General features: G+C 43.1%; 1 protein-coding gene across 3 annotated transcripts in view; it reads left to right on the top strand.

The window, feature by feature from the left end:
- Window positions 1-9128: 9128 nt before the first annotated feature.
- ARFIP1 (ARF interacting protein 1) overlaps window positions 9129-22076 on the top strand; it is a 45795-nt gene continuing 32847 nt past the window's right edge. Inside the window, exons 1-2 of one of the 3 annotated variants that reach the window (XM_014076458.2) lie at window positions 9129-9366; window positions 14879-14958. In XM_014076458.2, the coding sequence (XP_013931933.2) occupies window positions 14881-14958 (78 nt within the window). In that variant the 5' untranslated portion in view covers window positions 9129-9366; window positions 14879-14880. The remainder of the gene's footprint in view (window positions 9367-14878; window positions 14959-22076) is intronic. The other 2 variants (XM_014076457.2, XM_087724300.1) reach the window with 2 other exon arrangements.

The following is a 22076-nucleotide window of genomic DNA, read 5'->3' as shown; positions in this document are numbered from 1 at the left end:
TTGAGGCACGCAAGTCTTAAAGCTGTCAAGTTACAAGACCCTTGTATCCCTAACCCTTTAGAAAAAAAAACCCAGGGGTGTTCAAACTTGACAGCTTTAAGACTTGTGGACTTCAACTCCCAGAATTCCTCCTCTCTCTCTTCATCTTGATGATGTGCGGACGGGCGGGGAGAGGGGGCTGGAACCGGTTCTAAACGGCACTGTAGATTTGTGGAACCTCTTCTATAGAACTGGCAGGAACCCACCCCTGATACATACACACACACACACCCATACACACACACACACACACACACACACACACACACACACACACAAATCACTCTCCATTTTGAATACAAAGAGGAAGAGAGTTCACACGGTTGATGCCATACAAAATTGTGCCTGAATCTGGATATTCTGTTTTGGATTCCACAAAGCCTCCTCCCAAAAGATAACAAGGAAAACAAGTCGTGAAGAGGATCTATAATGTCCAGACAATCCCGTGGATCCTGCACACTTTTATGCTATGTCCTGAATAGAAGGAAGTGAACTACCAATAATCTTTTCTGCCATACTCACCACTCTTTACACCCCTTCCTGTCTGAAGCAATAATGCTTCCAAACCAGAGTGTAATGTAATATGACAGGACGCTCTTGATCATCCCTCTAAAGAAAGTGATGCAGAAAATGCAGGTGCTGCTGTGCCCGCTTCATCAGTGTCTCACTGGGAACAACCATGCTAGCTTACTCGTTAGCTGCACACCCGGCATAGATTGCATAAAGGAGTCTACATAAAGAAGTCCCTGCAGATTTTACTCCACCGGTTTTTGTATCTTGGAGCGAAGGAAAGGACGCGACAAGAGGTATGAGGAAGTGACTTTATTCAGCTCATAGTAACTGCGATTCAACGTGGCGTGGTTCGCGCCAAACATTTATACCCCCGGGTTTGAACGAGGAGCCAATGGGGCGTCGAGTAGCTCGACCAATCAGGGCGAAGATTGAACCGGCTCCGCCCGGGAACCAATCAGGAAGGAGTCCTTTATTCGCGCGCTTGTATTTCCCGCGCTAGTATTCAACACCCCTCCCCCCCCAGTCAAAGAGTTCCTTTAGGAAGGGCAAACATAGTCTTGTAGGTAGGCGGGGCGGTGGCGTTCTCGTCCCGATCTTCGTGGCTCCCCGGCGGTCGTCGATGGGGGGGAAACCGCCGGCGGAGGCGTGTCCGTGGTTGGGCGGTGAACCTGCGGCGCGGCCCCGTGAGAGAGCGCTGGCCCCGGGTCCCGTGCCCGATGTCCATCTGTCTGGGGTGGTGTTTCCGTGGCAGCCGGAATGTCCGGTAGCGGCCCCGTGCAGTCCGGTAGGGGTGTAGGTTCAGAGTCTCGATAAGGGCTTCGAGGAAGGGAGTAGCCGGGTGAGGTGCGCCTGTCCGGAAAGTTCGTATCGGCTTGTCTCCCGTTCCCCGGGTGGAAACGGTCCGTAGGAAAAAAGGTCAACGAGGGTGGCTCCTGCTGAGAGCGGGTGTCTGAGGGGCTCGGGCCGTCTGTTTCCGCGGGAAGGCGACGCCTTAATTGGTCCACGTGGCGCCTCCATTGTGTTCCGTCGGCCAGGCCGACCCTGAAGGAACAGGGGCCGGTCAGAGCTGTGATGGTTGCGGGAGCCCACCGTGGATCCCCAGAAAAGGAGCGGGCCCATACAGGATCCCCTAGCTTAAACGCGTGGGAAGGAAGGGCCCCCAGGTTGCTTGGCGGATCTCCTGCGTAAAGTGGATGGAGCCTGTCTAGGGGGGTTCGCAATCTCCTACCCATCAAGAGCTCCGCGGGACTTTTATTTGTCGTTGGGCAGGGTATGGAGTGCTGGCTCAAGAGGTAGGCCGCTACTCTTTCTTGCCAGTCGCCCTGGTCCATGCGGCCCAAGGCTTCTTTCGCTGAGCGAACTGCGCGCTCCGCCCGGCCATTACTAGCTGGGTGATAGGGGGCTGTGGCCGCGTGTCTGATTCCTTGCTCGGCCAGGAATTCTTGGAACGTGGTGGAGGTAAACTGGGGCCCGTTATCGGAAACTATCACATCCGGTAACCCATGGGTAGCGAACATCTTACGGAGGGCCCTCACTGTACTCTCCGCTGTGGTGGAGGTCATGATTACCAGCTCCACCCACTTGGAGTAAGCATCGACTACTATCATGAAGTTCCGGCCGTGGAAGGGGCCGGCAAAGTCGATGTGTAAACGGGACCATGGGCCTCTAGGGATCTCCCACTCACGAGGGGCGGCTGTGGGGGGATTCGGCCTAGAGTTTTGGCAGATCCTACATCGGCCTACGTAGTCTGCAATTTCCGAGTCTAACAAGGGCCACCACACGTAGCTACGGGCTAAGGCTTTCATTCGCGCTATGCCTGGGTGGTTTTTGTGGAGTGCGGGCAGGATTCGTGCCCGCAAGGCCGTGGGGATCACTACCCTATCCCCCCAGACAAGACACCCCCCGTGAAGGGCGAGTTCGGCTTGTCGCACTTTAAATGGACGGAATTCTTCCGCTACCTTTTCCGTGGGCCACCCCCTCAAAACCCATGAAGCAACCTGGGATAGGACGGGGTCAGCCTTTGTGCAGGCTGCAACGTCCGCGGCCGAGACGGGGAGGTCGGATTCGGCGATGGACAGAACAGAGAGCGCGGGCACGTGGGCTGTGTCCGTCTCTGGCAGAGGGCAACGGCTTAGAGCGTCTGCGTGCCCTAGCTGTTTGCCCGGACGGTATAACAGCGTATAAGAATACGCTGTTAGGAACTCCGTCCACCGAGTCATGCGGGGGGACAAAATGGGGGGAGTTGGCTTGTCGCCCGCCAGTAGCCCCAGGAGGGGCTTGTGATCCGTGACCAGGGTGAAATTCCTACCGTAGAGGTAGTCATGGAACCGCTTAATGCCGGACACTGCAGCCAGGGCCTCTTTATCGATTTGGCTGTAGTTCCGCTCCGTGGAGGAGAGTGTCCGGGAATAGAAGGCTATGGGGGCTTCTGAGCCGTTCGGGAGGACGTGGCTCAGGACCGCCCCTACGCCATAGGGGGAGGCGTCGCACGTCAGAATTAGAGGCATCCTATCGCTGTACTGGATTAGGACTGCCGATGAAGTTAAAATATCCTTTATAGCCGCGAACGCGTGCGCTTCACGGCTACCCCATTTCCAGGCCGCTGACCGGTCAAGTAGTCGGTGTAGCGGCTCAGCTAGTGACGCCTTGTGGGGGATAAACGGGGCGTAGAAGTTTAAAAGCCCCAGGAACGCCTGTAATTCCGCCCTAGATGTGGGTGCGGGTGCGTTTTTGATGGCGGCAACTTTGGAAGGAGTGGGGTGGATGCCTTGGGCATCAATGAGGAACCCCAAGAATTCAACTTTGGGAACAGCGATTTCGCATTTGCTGCGCTTTAATTTCAGTCCTGCCTCCCTAAAACGTGTGAGGACCTCCCGCAGTGTTTTCAGGAGTTCCGAGTGGCTGGGGGCTGCGACCAGGACGTCGTCGAAGTAGGGAACGACGCCTGGGAGCCCATGGAGCAACCGCTCCATGAGGCTCTGGAAAATCCCAGGGGCAACCGAGACGCCGAATTGTAGGCGGCGGCAACGGAAGGCCCCGCGGTGGGTGACGATGGTCTGGGCTGTAGCCGCATCGTCGTCTACGGGAAGCTGCTGGTAGGCCTGTGCCATGTCTAGCTTGGCGAAAATGCGGCCCTGTCCTAAAGAGTGGAGTAGGTGCTGCACTACGGGAACAGGATACGGGTTTGCCTGCAGGGCCAAATTGATGGTCGACTTGTAGTCGGCACATATCCTCACCGATCCGTCGGGTTTGACCGGGAGGACTATGGGGGTTTCCCAACGGGCGTGATCTACGGGCTCGAGTACCCCCTGCTCGATAAGTTTATCCAGTTCAGCGTCTACCTTTGCTCTCAATGCGAAGGGGACCCTGCGTGCCTTCAGCCTAACGGGAGCGACCTGGGGATCAAGGCAGAGGGAAATGGGGGTGCCCTTGTAACAACCCAATTTCCCATCGAACACATCCGCGAACTCATCTAGGACGCTATCTGCGGAGAGGGGAACTACCCTATGCACCCCTTCTATGGTGAGGCCCAAGGCAGGAAACCATTCCAACCCCAGGAGAGCGGGCAGGTCGTTCCTGACGATTAGGACTGGGAGTTTCCCCTTAAAATTCCCGTATTCCACCCGGATGTGGAATATCCCTGCTGTGGGAATCCCATTTCCCTGGTAGTCTAGGAGGGAGACCCCGACGGGGCGCAATCTGCTCTGGGGAACCCCGGGACAAAGGCGGGAAAACAAAGCCCAAGATAGGAGAGAACGGGAAGACCCGGAGTCCACCTCCATTTGACAAAGCTGACCTTCGAGTCGGACGGCGGTGCTTATCTTGCGGCTACCAGCGGGAACGTGGGATGCCTGGTAGACCACGCAGTCGGCGCTGGAGGGCTGGTAGGTTGAATGGCAGTCCTCAGCTCGCCTCGCGGAACGTGGCTGTTGGCGGCGTTGCGGTTGCGATGCCTGGCGCTGGTCGCTGGGCTGCATAAACGATGGGGCTGGCAGGAGAGCCCGGCAGACCCTGGCGAGGTGCCCTTCTCCTCGGCAGCGGCGGCAGACGGCAGAACGGAACGGGCAGGCTGCGTGGCTGTGGCGGCCGCCGCATCCGCGGCAAGGTGCGCTTGCGGCTGGCTGAGCGGGCGTCGGTGGTTGATGAGGTGGCCTCCGCTTCGGCTGCGTCCTCATTTGCCCGACGGTTTCCTCCTCCTCCTCCTCCTCGTCTTCGGCAGGGGAGAGGTCGTCGACGAGGTTCGTCTGGGTGGACGGCCCCGCGGCGGCTTGCGCGGGGGGGTTCAGCTGGAGGCGTTCCATGTCGGCCGTGGATTGTTCGGAAAGTTCGGCTGCTCGCGCTGTCTCCACGGCTTGCAACAGGGTGATTTTGTGATTCCGGAGCATGCGGCTGCGCAATTGCACGTCGCGGACCCCGCACACAAACTGCTCCGCGAGGTTCTCCTCCAGGTCTGCAAAATCACACTGGGCGGCCACTGTGCGCAAAGCCTCCAGGAACTGGCTGATGGATTCGTTGGGCTTTTGCACTCGGCGGCGGAAAGCGAAACGGCGTGCAAATAGAGAGGGTGAGGGAGCGTAGTGGTTCCTCAGCCTGGACATCAGCTCGTCCCACCCAAGTTTGTAGGCTGGCCTCGGGGCGGCCAGGGCTCTCGCAGAGGCGAACATGGAAGGCTCACAGCAGGACAGGAAGAAGCTGCATTTCTCCTCGTCAGTCTGGGCCTGGTTCTTCGAGGCGATCAGGTAACACTCGAAACGCTCCATGAACCCGTCCCAGGATTCTCCGGTGGCTACGCCGAATGGCGCGAAAGGAGGAAGCGACGATGCCATCGTGGTGTGGAGGCGGAGAGAGAGAGAGGAAAGGCGGAGAAAATTTCGCGTTCGCTGCCGGGGTTCTCAGTCTGAAGATAGCGTTCGAGCTGGTTCAGACGCGGTGGCAGCTGGCTGTTCTTCTCCGTGGTCGCGGGAATCGGAATCCCACCTTCGTCGCCAGTTTTGTATCTTGGAGCGAAGGAAAGGACGCGACAAGAGGTATGAGGAAGTGACTTTATTCAGCTCATAGTAACTGCGATTCAACGTGGCGTGGTTCGCGCCAAACATTTATACCCCCGGGTTTGAACGAGGAGCCAATGGGGCGTCGAGTAGCTCGACCAATCAGGGCGAAGATTGAACCGGCTCCGCCCGGGAACCAATCAGGAAGGAGTCCTTTATTCGCGCGCTTGTATTTCCCGCGCTAGTATTCAACACCGGTCATTGACTATAGTCGGCCATGCTCATCTCCATTTCAAGGCTATTGAGCCAACGCTGTCCAAAGACATTTCCAGTCATGTGACCAGCATGACATCACAGAGTGCTGTTACCTTTCCATCAAATTTACTTGCATTTACATGCTTTTGAGCTGCCATATTGGCAGGACTAGGAAAGGATGGGAGCTCAATCCGTTTGTGTGGTGCTCGGATCTCAAACCCAGGCTGCTGGCTTTTCCAGCTGACAAGCCCAGGGTCCTTACCACTGAGTTCCCACACTGCCATTGTGAGGACATATCTTGGGGGAAAAACCCCATAGGCAGCTTGTATCAAAACTAGGGAAAGGAGGTTATGTTGATAAGCCCATAAAACAGAATGTTTTACTTATTGGTCTGTGTATTTAATATTAACAGCTGGCAGCACCAGCTAACTTATTTAGAGGAAAGAAGGAATGACCTTGAAGGAGAGAAGGAAAAGCTGCTACTAAGGCAACAGTCAGATAAAAACAGCCTGAACCTGGGCCAAGAACTTAACTGAGAAACACGTCAGGTGAGTCTCACTTAGTTCATACAAAGATAAAAGTGATGAAGGGGGAAGCACATTCAGATTCTATTATAGTTGTTGTTGTTGTTGTTATAATAATAGTACTGACTTACATAGCATTGATTTCTTAGTCTGGTCCATCCTGTACTGGACAATACCTACTCTGAGATGGAAAGTTAAGTAAGGTATATAGTCTGGATAATACTCACATGGGAAATTATCTGGGGATATAAGTACTGGAGGATATTACAGTCAGTACTGTTGTACACATTTTTCAACTAAATCACAACCATGTGCTATGTGACAATAAAAAACAATATAGTTGGAATGTGGTGATCATACTTGAGATTTATGTAAGGCACCCCAGATAAGAAGCTAAGTAAGTTCATTCAAATAAAGTTTGACTAAAAGTTTTCATGAAGACAGCAAAGACGTCATTGGCTCAGAACTATATCTTTGTCTAATGATTAAAAAAATGAATCAAAAACTAGAATTTTCAAGTTGCACTGAGGCTTTGAATAGTTTTATTGAAAAGTGCAAGCAGCTACCACCCATACACACCCTGGGCTGGCTAGGAATGGAACTGAAATTGAATATACTGTACCTGTAAAACATTGATGGAGAGTGCGGTAAAGATACAGTATTTACTTTAAGCACTGAGATAGAGCTCCCACTAGGAATATCTATTCTATTTCATTGTTGTACCTTTTATTGCAAGGACAAAGTACCTCACAGACATAAACAAATGTCTCACCACATAGGAAATATACTCTTTGTTTACTTCTACAGAAGCTCAGCTTTAGTGGTCAGAAACTGAGTTGGCATAATTATACTAAGTTAAATAGATGCCATATAATTCAATTTGACTTCTGCAGAAAATATGGACAAATGCTCACCATCTTGACTCTTATGACAAAATCGAATTCTTCCACAAATTTGCCAGTAATAATCCTAACTTTGTCTTCTGGTGTTTTCTCTCCTTTTTTTTCTACTTCTCTAAATTTGTTTTTTCCATCATCCATTAATATTTTTTTAAAAAGTTTTTTATTTTTCCCTTTCAAGTTCATTCACAATATACATTCTTATAATTGCTATGTTGGAAGAAATGTCCTTCTGGGTTCAGCGCCAAGTGGGAGAAAAGACACTGGAAACATGGAGGCTGCTTGGAAAGATGGTTTAATGGTGGACAAGACCACATGGCTTGAGTCCTGAACAGAAAAGGTGATCACATGCTTTAATGTTGGGTGAAGAAGAAGAGAGAGAGGACGAGATGCTGAAAGTTCCTGGCTTTATATTCTGTTCGGCCCCACCGCTGTTTCCTGTTCCTGTGTAACAAAATGTATTCTGATTGGTTGTCAGACTCCTATGGGGATATGCCGGGGCAACTCTCTAGGCTGTGTTTTGAGTCTCAAGTTTGGTTGAGTTCTCAGATGTCATGTGGTGATGCTATCATGCCTTAATCCCATCACCCTGGAGCTGAAGGGGAGAACTCTTTATTATGTAGAATGGACTGGCTTGGGCATCCTAATGGCCCATTGACAAAGGGGGATGGGCAGGAAGCTGCAGGGAGCTACTTTGTCTTTAAAACATGTTTCTCTCTTTTCACATCCAGGGAAATATAATATTCTGCCTTTTCAATATTTCCTAGGATATTTCATTCTTTCAGGAGACGGATGGGTTTTAACTTCCTACAGCTATTTAACATTTGTCTATTCATCATTAGTCTGTATAATTCTTTTTGCGCGCGCGCACACACACACACACACACACACACACACACACATATATATATATAGAATACAATTTGGGTCACTTTCTTGCCATCCAGTGCCTCCATCTTATTTTGCATCGACCTTACTCCTTCCATCTTCTCAACCTCCCTTCTCTGCCTTCTTCTTTCCTCCTCTCCTTCCTTTCTTCTTCTCCTCTTTCCCCTCTCCTCCTCCCTTCTCCTCCTTACCCTCTCTCCTACTCTCTTAATTCCCCACCATTACTTTCTCTGCTTTAACTTTTCTTCCTTTCCCTCCTCATCCTCCCTCCTTTCCGTTGTTGCCCTTACTTATTTATTTTTTCTGATGGTTCTTGGGGTGGCGTTTCAGCAATCCCAATTTTATATTCATATTATATGCCAAAATATGTGACTTTTGATTATGATCTTAAATAGTAATATTTTACTTCTTCTGCAATTGATTGACTGGATTTTCTTGCATCCATAGTAATCCTATTAAATTTAGATAATCTCCAAACCAATAATTCAAAGGCATCTATATATTTTTCCCTTGCTCTTTATCAATATGCAGCTTTTCTAGATTTACTTTCTAGATCTAGGAAAGCTGCATATTGATAAAGAGTAAGAGAAAAAATATATATAGATTGCTCTTTACAAAAGCTGTTTGCAAAATCTCAGCCGCAGCCTCTCTTCTAGAAAAGAGAAACGTGGAACCTTAACATTTTATTCCCCTTTGAGACACCGCCTTAGGCGAAGCTCACTCACTGGGTCTATTCTAGGAAAGTCCCTTTCCACTCGTTTCCTTGAGATTCGGAAGCATCTCTACCATTCCCGGAGTCTATGATCCTTCCTACTTGGGCTCTTTCTTCCAACGCAGGGGGTCCCCAAACTTGCCAACTTTAAGACCTGTGGACTTCAATTCCCAGAATTCTCCAGCCAGCTATACTGGCTGGAGAATTCTGGGAATTGGAGTCCACAAGTCTTAAAGTTGCCAGGTTTGAAAATGTCTGCTCCGAAGGGACTCCCTTAAGAAAAGAACGCATGCGACTGGGGCAGACCCGGATGTTGTTACCGCTCGCGGAAAAGACACTATGCCACGCGTAGCGGTCTTCTAGAAGGGTCCCACTTGGGGAAAGAGCAAAGACGATAGAGTTGAGTCTTGAGCCGCCACTTCCGTCCACTCAGTTCCGATCTCTGCCGGAGTTCTGGGCGAGAAAGGATTAGAAAAAAAGGCGGAGGAAGACCGACCTAAGCTGAGTTTTCTCTGGCGCTGCCGGCAGAGAAGCAAGAAGGCGCGACGGTGAGAGAGAGAGAAAGAGAGGGTGGAAGGCGAGCCGGTTAGCGGCAGCCTCTGCTCTTCGCCGGGGAATACGGGAGGTGGGCAGGGAGAAGCGGGTGGCCGGGAGGGTGCAGGGCAGCCACGAAATCGTCCCCCTCCCCGTGTCTTCGTTGCCCGTGGAGACGGCTTGCCGTCGGGGGATGATGGATGGGGAGGGGGGGATGCCCTTCCTCTTAGCACCTGGATCGTATCACCTGTAAGATTCCCGACGGGTCATCAGGGGGCAGCTCCCCTCCCCCCCGCATATAGACCGTCAGAAGGAGGAAGTTTGGCTCATTTTACAAACAATCGCTTCTCACTTTCTTTTTTTAAAAAAAGAAAGAAAGAAAAGAAACCTGAAACTTTGGCCGGAAAAAAAAAAGGAGGCGCAATCCTTGCTACACACCCGGATTCGTGATCTTACCGTGAAGCAGGCGGGGCAGATATGGATGCAGAAACAGCAGGAAGTACTCTGGGAATTTCAGCTTATTTGTGAATGCACTGAATTAGGGTGGTTCCTCCCCCCCCCCTCTCATATCTTTCCTGCTTTTGCTTTGCTTTTTCATTGCTTGGTGTTTTAGGCAATTCTGACCAAACGTTTGGAAACGTGTGTGTTGTGGTCATCTAAAAGTTGCCATAGGGAAAGCTGGCAGTAGTTTTTTGTTGTTGTTGAGAGTAGAATAGAATAGGGAATAGAATAGGGAATAGAATAGAATTAGGAATAGAATAGAATAGAATTGATTTCTTTATTGGCCAAGTGTGATTGGACACACAAGGAATTTGTCTTTGGTGCAAATGCTCTCAGTGTACATAAAAAGACAAGAATCATAAGGCACAACACTTAATGATAGTCATAGGGTGCAAATAAGCAATCGGGGAAACAATATCAATATAAATAGTAAGGCTACAAGCAACAAAGTTATGGTCATGGAGTCATAAGTGGGAGGAGATGGGTGATAGGAATGATGAGAAGACTAAGTAATAGTAATGCAGTGAATAGTTTGACAGTGGTGAGGGAATTGTTTGCACAGGTTGAAACCACTGCTATATTGCAATGTATTTTATGGCAGGGAAGCATGATGAGAACATCCTGGAAAGTAATGCTAGATAAATGGCTTATTTTTTAAAAAATGCCATCAAAATTTCTGAATGAAATTACATAAAGCTGTAATTTCATCAGGCTGTGCTCCTTTAATGCCTTAAGCTGATACACTATGGCTTTAAAAATTACACTATATGTATGCTTTGAATGAAGACTTAAAATGACTTCCTGAATTGCCATCTGCTAAACAAAATAGCATGTCCCAGCTGATACAGCACAAAGTACACGAATCTATTATAACTTCTTACTTACCTATAGACAGTGATTGCTTCATTCTATTATAAGGGGTGATCACAATCTATCACAAATGCATATACATTGCTAATCCTATGTGTTTACTTATATAAAAGCAATCACTGTTTCTCATTCAGTTAAAAAACAGAAGTTTGCTATTAAGTACAGTAATAGCTGTATTTAACACAATCAATAATTTTTAATGATGACTGAAATGTTTTGTGGGCATGTTCAGGCAAATAAGGCTTTAGCTGTCAGTATATACAAGACTAATCTTGGTGAGAAGACAGTATACAGCAGTGATGGTGAACCTAAACAGAGCCATTTGCACAGATTACAGTACTTTTTTGGTTTGGGTTCAGATTTTGTTTATCTATTTGTTGCCCTGGTAGCAGATCTTTCTTTTGTCCTTCAAGGCCATTATTTTTATCCTCTACAATAGACCAAACTAAATCAAATTTATGCAGTTAGCATTCTTTTAATGCCCATTCATGAATTTACACAGCAAATATATAGAATCCGGCAAGAGTCAGAAAGCACACTTTATTGATAAAATACAAGTAAACATCTTGTTTTTCCTTGCCTTCATCTACTCTGTTTAACACATAACAGTTACAATGGTCAATATTAGACAATAATGCAAAAACAGCAACCCGCATGCTCAAGATTGGTGGATGAATGGTAAATGATTTTAAAATAGCTTCATAGTTTTTGATTTTTAAAAAAATCAAACCTCCTTGGCACATCCTCCCACAGCTTTCCTGACCCATGCTATGACTTCCATGTACTGCCCATGACCTATGCAGCACTTTTTAAGCACTCTCCAGCACTCCCAGTCCAAGACCTCTGCAACCCCTAGGCATTCTTCTTGACCTGTGCTACCCTTCCACATGTTCTACTTGACCTGCATTGCGCCTCTTATATATTCCCGTGACTCCCTTGCACCCTTCTTGACCTACACCACCCTTTACCTGACCCGCACTGCACTCTCGTCCCAGGCATGCTTCCCAGCACCCTATGCTGTCTATGTGCTCTTCACGATTCACACAGCATCTCTGCTACAGACCTTTCCTAAAGAAGGAACATAGATTTCTGATGCTCCCTGTTAGCTTCTCATAAGGAAACTTAATATGAAAGCTGGCAGGAAGTTGGAAGACCTTGCCCTCCCTGCTGCTTTTTTGCCCACCTGTGTTGATTCTGTTTTGCTCTTTACATAAAGAGATATCTCTTAAATGATGACCCAATGGGGAATGAATTATCTAGTAATATTTTAAAGATCCTAATTTATTTGTAGTGCTTCCAGTAGTACTCTTCTTCTGCAAATCTGTAAAAGTCCAAAACAGTTTTGTTTTCTCTTCCTTGCTTCCGTGCTGTAAAAGTGTTTTATAGTCATCATATTTAGTTTAAATTATCCTGTAAATGTGTGTTGAATGGTTCAACAAATGCAGTTTTACTTCTCCCGTGTTTGAGTTTGTAGGAAGTGATTAAGTAGAAATATCAGTTACAGAGAAGTTTTAGCTATGAAAGAGTGTTGTTCCACTGCTTAATTTTGTAAGTATAGATCCTAGTTTTCATTGCATGCAAAGAAGTAAAAGGATTGTTTAAGGATTGAAGTTTCTTACTTTGGTAATTGTAAAGCTAGTACATTAATTTAATATATTTGCATCTATATTTTAAGGTTAGATATAAAGATGCCAACATAAAACATTTTTAACAGGTGCCTGTAGGTGCATAAACAGGTACATGCCATATAATAAAAGCATTGTCAAATACTTTATACTGTTATATGCCCTTAACTCAGTTCCTGCTCTTTAGCTTGTCCATTTAATTTTTAAAATGTGCAGTTCCTGTAATATACTTTGAAATGAGGACAGAACAGTTTGTGACTCTTAAAGTATTTGTTCAAGCTTATCCAGCCTAAAATAGAGACTTATGATGTTGCTCAGAAATTGTATAAGAGCAAGTTCCATGAGGAAGAAGAAAATAGGGCTTTTTCTTTCTTATTCTTTTGAAATCTCATTTTCTCCTAATAATCAGCAAGTTAATTAAAGCTATTTGTAGGCCTACATACAACTGAAATACTCTTTAATCAAGTTGATAAATATCAACATAAGTAAAGTTTGGAGAATTTCTGAAATCTTTCTGTATTGTGTAGAGCATAGGGGTGTTGCTGTTTCATGACTTTTTCCCCTTTGTGGAGCTAGGGTGAGTGTGACCTGTGCATGACGCATCTGTCCCCTGGGCTGCCAGTTTGACACCCCTGGTGTAGAGGAAAATGCAAACATCTTAGTAAGCATGTCTTGATGTAAATTATCTCTCCAATTTATTTCACTGGTTAAATAGTGTAAATTAATACTCCACAATCTGTCCTAGGTTTGAGTGACAGTTTGAGAACTCACAGCAGGAACATTACATAAAAAAAAAAATAGTTAAGCCCATCTAGAAGTCAAAAACCCAAACACTCCCTATATTAGGCAAAGTTCCAGGAGAGAAAAATAAGAAATGTTGGAGGCCAGCCTTTGAAGAGTTAATACATCAATATGATGGATCAGGCAATTAGGGTTTAGTGTTTGATAGTTAGTTACACAGACTCATAAGCAACACATCTGATCTTAGAGAATTTTATAGTAGAACTTGAATTTCCCTATATTATGAGCCACAGTGGCGCAGTAGTTAGAGTGTGGTACTGCAGGCTACTTTCTGCTGACTGCCGGCTGACTGCAATTTGGCAGTTCAAATCTCACTAGGCTCAAGGCCTTCATCCTTCTGAGATGGATAAAATGAGCATCTAAATTGTTGGGGGCAATATGCTGACTCTGTAAACCGCTTAGAGAGGGCTGTAAAGCGGTAGATAAGTCTTAAGTGCTATTGCTATTATTTAATGATGCTCCATAGGTCTATCCTGGCCGCAAGGTCATTTAGCCATGGGGGTACTGTTGGCTAGATTTTAATTGCCCACAGCAATGTTAAGTTGCTGTGGCAACTCCCTTGGTGATTGCTAGTACCTTTAACATGGGTTAAGTATTGCATATGTGAGTCTAAATCAGAATCTTCCAGATCTACTGTGTAATGATTCTGGCTCAAATCCTGAGTTTGACCTTGCTGAATTGTTGGAGGATTGTTGGCTCAGTAGTCAGTTGTCTAAAGAATTATCTTCAGATGACTCCATTATGAACTATCAACAAGCCCAGGCCAGCTGTTTGTAGTCAAACACTGGATAGTGGCCAGATCAGGAAGTTTTTATGACTCATTTCAGACAAAAAAAATTGTACCTTTACCATAGTTGATCTACCACTCTCAAAATTGCTTTTTGGGATTCATTTATTATTTAACATTTAATGCTTAAACTAAAAACATTTTAAACTAACATACAGCAGAAGTCATGGGGAAAAATTAAGCTCCTAAAATAGTAGACTATCTGAAGCAGAACATTCCCAACTCTATAATCTTGTATTCTTGTATTTGTTTAGTTGTTTTGATATAAAAATAGACCTTGCATTTTTTGGGGCTTTTTTCCAATCAAACTAAACACAATGGGACTGCCCTAAATAACTTTCTCTACTTCTTTTTCCCCTTCCTTGATTGCTATGAGTTATGGTTTAAAAGAAATAGGGACAATATCTAAAAAGATTTTGTCTTATCTAGTTTGTAAATATTCTCCTTCCTCTTAGTCCTCTTAGTCATGAAGTTTCCAAGAGCTATTAATTGTTGAAATGTATAATTATTATTTATTAGATTTTTATCGTACCTTTTTATAAATTACTGAAGGTGGTGAACATAACTTAATACTTCCCTGTTTATTGTGAGCCACCCGGAGTCCTTCGGGAGTGGGGGGCATACAAAACCAATAAACCTAAACCTAAACCTTAATACACTTTCCTCCTCCTATTTTCCCACAACAATAACCTGTGAGGTGTTTTGGGCTGAGAGAAAGAGTTTTATGTACTTTTATGCCTAAAGGAGACCTAAAATTCACAATCTCTAGGCCAGCACCTTAACTACTGCACCAAATTGGCTTTCATATGTGGTGTGGTGTGTTAATACATATTTATATATGCATATATAATAAAGCAAATTATAACCTCTTATAGGAGCTTCATTGGAATACATTTAGTTACTTTAAAAAAAATAATGCATGCTCAACTTGTTTCATTTCAGGTATGTCAGAATACAGCAAGAGTTCCCCAACAATTGATGAACTTCACCAGGCTCCAAAAGAAATCCAGTCTGACTCTGAGGTGATTGGGTGGTACATATAGTGATAGCTATTCATAAGTCAACCAATCCTTTAACAGGAAAAACAAATTGAATCCCATTTCTATTATATTAATATTAATCCAAAAATGATTGGCTAAAAATATTCCTACTTTTGGGGCAGGCACTGTTGGTATTATTACCTGGCAGGTTTGCAGAATGGATGCATATTGATCCAGATTGTTTCAATGCTTACCAATGAACACATTTGTCTATAGGTAACCCCATCCTCTCTCCTTTGATAGGATTTTATGTTAGTTACTTAGTAAAACATGTAGTATGTAGTGCATAAACGCTCTAGGCGCATTCTCATGAGGTAGATGGCTTTTCTCATCCCGTGTTTGAAGGACAGTTAGTTTTTTTCTGTAGTGAGTTTCTTTTATTTTGAATAATAGCTTATTTCGTTCCTGTTTGCCTTCTTGCAAAGTAACCTAGTGAGCTGTTTGAATATGATGTTTGAGGAACAGTTATTGATTCTGTAGAAAGGTCACTTTCTTTTATTTTGAAATAGCTTATTTGGTCTCTGTTTAGCTTCTTGCAAAGTAACATGATGAGATGCAGAAAAGACACCAGAGACTGTGCTATGCAGTATTAATGAACAGTTTTAAACGTCATTCAGATTATGTGACAAAAAAATATATTTCAAGCTATACAGCATTGTTCCTGTACAGGTGGTCCTCAACTTACAACCACAACTGAGCCCAAAATGTCTGTTTCTAAGTGAGACATTTGTTAAATAATTTTTGCCCCATTTTATGACCTTTCTTTCAATACTTGTGAAGTGAATCACTGCAATTATTAAGTTAGTAACAGGGTTGTTAAGAGAATCAGGCATCTCCATTGCCTTTGCTTGTCAGAAGGTCACAAAAGCTGATCCCATGACCCCGGGACACTGCCACCGTCATAAATATGTGTCAGTTGCCAAGTGTTTTGATTATGTGACCATGGAAATGCCTCAACGGTTGTAAGTGTGAAAAATGGTCAAAAATCACTTTTTTATATTAATTTCAAATGATCATTATACAAACAATTGTATGTCAAGGACTGCTTGTATCAGTTGTGCTCATTATGCTTAAATGTAAGGATAGAGTCTCTTTGATTGTGGTATATAGAAGACTTTTATAATAAGCAATGGGTGGAAACTAATCAAGGAGAGAAGTAACTTAGAACTGAGGAGAAATTTCCTGACAGTTAGAACAATTGATCAGTGGAACAGCTTAGCAATAGCAGTAGCAGTTAGACTTATATACCGCTTCATAGGGCTTTCAGCCCTCTCTAAGTGGTTTACAGAGTCAGCATATTGCGCCCAACAACAATCCGGGTCCTCATTTTACCCACCTCGGAAGGATGGAAGGCTGAGTCAACCCTGAGCCGGTGAGATTTGAACAGCCGAACTAGCAGTCAGCTGAAGTAGCCTGCAGTGCTGCATTTAACCACTGCGCCATCTCGGCTCTGCCTCCAGAAGTTGTGAATGCCCCAACACTGGAAGTCTTTAAGAAGATGTTGGATATCCATTTGTCTGGAACGGTGTAGGGCTTCCTGCCTAGGCAGGGGTTTGGACTAGAAAACCTCCAAGGTCCCTTCCAACTCTGCTGTTTTATTGTATTGTATTGTATTGTATTGATAATTGGTCTACTTAGGTTTAAACATTTGGAAAGTTCTGGATTTCTTTTAAACATTTGAAAAACATATTTATACCTTTAATAAATATTGTTAGTAAATGCTGAAAAACATGACTGGTTAAACTGGGACTGATTAATAACCCTGAGCGTGCTTGTTATTGTGAAAAAGCTAACCAGGGACGCAAATAGCTCTTACACTATTTTTAGGAAGGCCATTGCAATTATTCTGTTTCACCAAACATTTTGTAGTTCAAGTAAGAGTTAAGAGTTGGACTGCCCTACAATGGCTGCAGTTATATTTCTTAATTTCTAATTTAATTTTTATCTTTAAGTAGCCTACTCTTTAAGATTTGGGGTTTAGAGTTTATGTACTGTTTTAATTTTTTTTAAATTGTGAACTTTGAAACTTGTCACTGTGAAAAATCTTGTGACTCGGGTGAATACAAATATTAAAATTAATTATAAAGCATGTTTCCATTATTGTGGGAATAATATTCCTCATCTCTCACATTATACCCATCCTAAAGTTTAATTGTTTGAAATAAGATATAATTTATTCTAAAAGCAAATTATTTGAGCATATGAGCCTCATGTTTGAAAATAATACTTGATTTACCACATTCCGTTTGACATGGTAGTAATATGGAATAACTGGATAGGTAGAAAAAGCCAACGAAGGACTAACTTAATGCACACTTTTGTAAATTTAAACACTTAATTAGTTGACAGATCGAAATTCCTTCTCTTGGGCATTGTAATGAGCTCAGGGATCCACCTTGCTGTTAATTTTAGTGAGAGTACCATGGTTGTTAAAACCACGTAAACAACCTAGAATGTCTACAGTAGCAAGAAGATGTACAGGGAGTCTCCATTTTAAGAGCAAGTCCATTCCTAAGCCTGTCTTTAACTCAGATTTGTATACAGAGCAGAGTGTGTATTTATGAAGTGGACTGGCTGTTACTAAAAAATGGCAGTTCTTCCTTGAGCTGCAAAATTGCTGAAGTCACACAGTGTTTTTATGAATTGCTGAAAACAGGTTGTGTCTTAAAAACTTGTGACTTAGGTGGTTCATGAAAAGATTGCGTGGCTATCAGCGGTTTGTTGGCTCAAGGAAGGAGAATGCCACCCACCAATTTGAGTAACTGGTGGCCTAGTTCACAAGTCTGTAAATCTGATGTTCTTAATCCAGGAACTGCCTGTATTATAAAGTAGTATTTGGGGGGATTCTTAACTCAAGGCAGGTTACAGTCTCCTAGGACCATATGAGAGCCAAGGAGAAATGCAGTTCCAAGACTTGAATGCCACCCAAAAGTTTTTTTACTTAATTGCAATATTTAATGTAATAAAATAGGGAAATTATTAACTACAGAGGGAATAGTTTCATAAATTGTAATACATATTATTCCAATAAATTCTTTGAATACAGATTCTAATATTTTCTTCAACCTGAAAAAATTTGCCTTTGCTTTGAGTCTTCAATTCTACCACTCTAAATTGTTCATTTTCTTTCCAGTGAAACATTACAAATAATATTTTTAATAAAAGCCCTTGAGTGTTCAACAGCTTCCACATGAGGGCACTCTGGGACCAGTTAAATTGCTTTCAGTTCTATATTCTATATATATATATGTGTGTGTGTGTGTGTGTGTGTATGTGTGTATATATATATATATATACACACACACACACACATATACATACACATACACACATACACATATACATACATACATACATATTCAGCAATATTTATACACACACAACATACAGTATTATTTGTGTGACATAGATTGTATACCAGTCTAGATCCTACATTCTTGAAGAATACTCAGACATTAAAAGACAAAAAAGGAATAGCAGTAGTAATAATTATTGCTAATATGTACTACAACATACTTGTATATTTTTAAATTTTAAATGTAGCTTCATTTCAGTAATAAATTCAAGGGCATCTTCAATTATTATAAGAATATCAGTTCAATATTTTTGAGTTGTTGAAAGACATGTTAAGCACACACAATCTTTGTCATTAGCTGCTTATCTAGAGCAAATAATTACTCATGGCAAAGTAATCCCCCAACTATGCAAACTTCTGTGATACATTTCTGCTTAATACGAGAAAACATTGTTCTCTTTTGTGAACAGGTTGGACAAATACATCATCTATAATATGCCGTTAACGCAATATGCAGCTAACGCATATTTCCCCAATAATATTAGGGTGGCGCTGAACAATTTCAAATGATATTTGTGGGGAATTGTAGAACAATTTGATTTTTTCAAATCTGCACTTCTGTACTATGTTCAACTGTATTGCATTTAAAATTACTTGTTTATAAGTTTCAATCAAAGGTGGGTTCCTACTGGCTCGGACCAGTTTGGCCAAACCGGTAGTGGTTTTCCGGCCTGGGTCGCCAGAACTGGCAGCGACCCATGCCTGCCACGCCTCTGAACCGGTTCTCCAGTCAGGGCGTCTTGTTTCCCCCCCCTTTTTTTAAGGTTCTGAGCATGCACAGATCTATTTTTGGGCAACTGCGCATGCGCAAGCAAAATTGTCCACGCACTGAACCGGCAGTAATGCCAGCAGCAACCCACTCCTGGTTTCAGTATATTTAGATGAAATATTTGTGTATGTTTAAAAGCAAAGGTCCTTGAGCACAGAGCTTCACTTCATGAAAGAGGTAACCCTTCATGATCGCTCCAAAATTCTACGGGTACTGCAAAAGAAATAAATAATGCTGAACAGAGTGAACTCGGTGTGGCATTTTTAAGAATGAAGGGTGAGCCCTGTTAGGTTTAGGACCAGGGGATTAGAAACTCATACAAACCTTATTTGTATATATAACTAAATATCAGTCTCAAAACTATAGTAGATACATTAGAGATTATCATTATTTCAGAGGGGAAAAATAACATCCAAGTTAAGGCCTGGAATGTAGCAGGGTTTTGGAAACAAATAAAACAAACAATTTGGACAGGCAACTTGGTTATTAAGCAAAGTCACTAAGTGAAAAATCATGTGGTCAGGAGTGTTTACAATTTTGAGCTTTCTTTTGCTTTACAATGTCAAAAGGATGTGACCCAAACAGCTGAGTGAGCCCAAACAGCAGCAACTGAACTCATGAGGAAGCTAGGTAGAAGGGCAAATCGTATAGCCCCTTTTCCCAACCCCCTGCCCTTTGGAATGCTGCTCCCAGCATTGGGATAATTAACAAAAAAATAAAATCTTTGTGTTTACATTCATTGGAAAGAAAGGGATTACAAGAGACTAAGACATACAGTGAGGTAGACACATTGAGAAAAGTGTGCTAGCACCAGTTGCTTGCCTATGCGCTTGCAGCTTTGAGCTGCTAACCATTTAGAAGGCAAAAAAAAGCCTTTAGTATGAAACTGATTAGGTTCTGGTTGATTTCAGACAGCAGGGAGGATTCTTATTTCTTTCACAGAACTGAGCTTTTAAATTTGCCCTTGGCACTTTTTAGGGGGATCATCCTTGTTTAAGAACATATGCTTAAGCAATCCCTCTGCGAGATGGGAGGGGGAAAAATGTCAGGTACAGGATAACAGATACTGATTGACTGTAATGGTCAACACGTGATTGAAAAAAAGACATTACAAAAGTTTAAATGTAATCATTGTAACTCTTAAAACTCCCAGAGGTGGAAAAACCACAAGCTCCCTAGATAGGCTGCATTACAGTTGTTATCAGAAAGTTCTTTCATATTTGGATGACTAAAAGTAATGCCTATTAGTTTTCTCTCATACCAATAAGACTTAAAGTGGGGGGGGGGAATCACCCTGTGTGCATGTTTTGTGTGAGTCATTACCACAAACAGTGTAGAATAGTTTCAGATTAATTAAATCTAATTTTTATAATATGTAAAAATATCGTTGTAACAGGATTTGGCTCATAAAATCAATGTACCTTAAAGAAAATATGATTTCCCAAGAAATGATTTGACTGATTATATGTAACCTCTTTGTAATTACATAGGTTTTCTCCAGGATGATATGTCTCCAACCTGGAAACAAAGGCCCTACAGTGATGTATCTATCATTGCTATAGTCCAATCCATCAGGCTCACTTCTAGTTGTTCTCTTTCCCTTGGATCTCAATTTTTCCTTACTCAAAAAGTTACAGGGAAAAAACCATTGCTGATTTTTGTAGATACAGATACATTATGAGACCTGAATATTTTTGGAGCCCTCTATTGCTACCCAATTAAGTACTACATAACATATTTCTTAGATGCTGGTTCCTTAATGTTGGTACTCTGTGTCAAACAAAAGAAGCATTTTTTTAAAAAAAAATCAGACTTGGAAAACCATCAGATTTCTGGTTGAGAGCTAAATATTATAAAGAATTTGAGAAGAACTGTTGCAACCAATGACAAACAAGGAATTAAATTAAAGGGGCAAAGACAATATGGCCAATATGGAAAGAGGCGTTGTATAGGTTTAAATTACAAATAACAGAATGATCAGAGAAATACAGACCAATTTCTTTCTTGAATGTAGATTATAATTTTTTGCAGCAATACTACCTTAGTTGAATGCCTAAAGAATTGCATCCTAGATATAATACACATTGACCAAACAGGTAATAGGAAATCCCCAGTTAATCCCCTGCCATAATTGGGACAGAAATTCTGCAACTGAGTAATATCATATAGCAAAATAATAATAATAATATGACCCCACTGACTTACAGTGGCACTTCTGGTTGCTGTTGTTAATTGGACCATGGGTTTATTAAGTACAATGTCACATGACCATGGCTTGCAATTTCCTGCTAGCTTTGCCTTTCGAAAGCTGGCAATGAATGTTGCGGATAGCAATCATGTGAGCGTGGGGGCACTGCAAGTGTTGTGCACTGGTCTCCAAGTGCTTGAATTTAAGGATTGGCCATAAGACTCCTGATTCAGCACTGTTGCAACTTTGAATGGCCACTGAACCAGTGGTCCCTACCTGTATTACTCCAAAAATAAATCTCAAGAGAGTAAACAGGTTTATTAATGTAACAGAACATATCAACAACAACAAAAAGACAGAAATAGTACACACCTTACTTGTTGTCATTGATTTGGCTTTCTGTTTCTAATCTTAGTCACATTTTTTTCACTGTGCTTCTTGATTTTCTGTCAGCTTTATTAGGTCATCTTCCTTACTCTGTATCTTTCATTACTAGAGCTTGCAGATCATTTACATTTACATTTTCATCATCAGCACAGGTTATTGATGTTTTGCCTCCAGTATTAAAACCATGCTCATCTTCCAATCCAGTCTTCCTCAATATATATTCAGCATATAGGTTGGATAAATAAGGAAAGAATATGTAGTTGTATACTGGTACAACTTTCATAGCAGCCATCAATTAAGTAGTAATGAGTTTTCAGGCTGGGCGACTGTTGTCTAAATGGCCAAACTAGACCATGGCCTTTCAGCCCAAAAGCTCATCACTGCTTAAGTATGCATTCTGT

This window comes from Thamnophis sirtalis, unplaced genomic scaffold (assembly GCF_051295495.1).
Source record: "Thamnophis sirtalis isolate CommonGarterSnake01/CBP01778 unplaced genomic scaffold, rThaSir2_p1.2 scaffold_10, whole genome shotgun sequence".
NCBI lineage: Eukaryota > Metazoa > Chordata > Lepidosauria > Squamata > Natricidae > Thamnophis > Thamnophis sirtalis.
The sequence above is the reverse complement of the archived record's forward strand: the minus strand, read 5'-3'. Positions and strand labels throughout refer to the sequence as shown.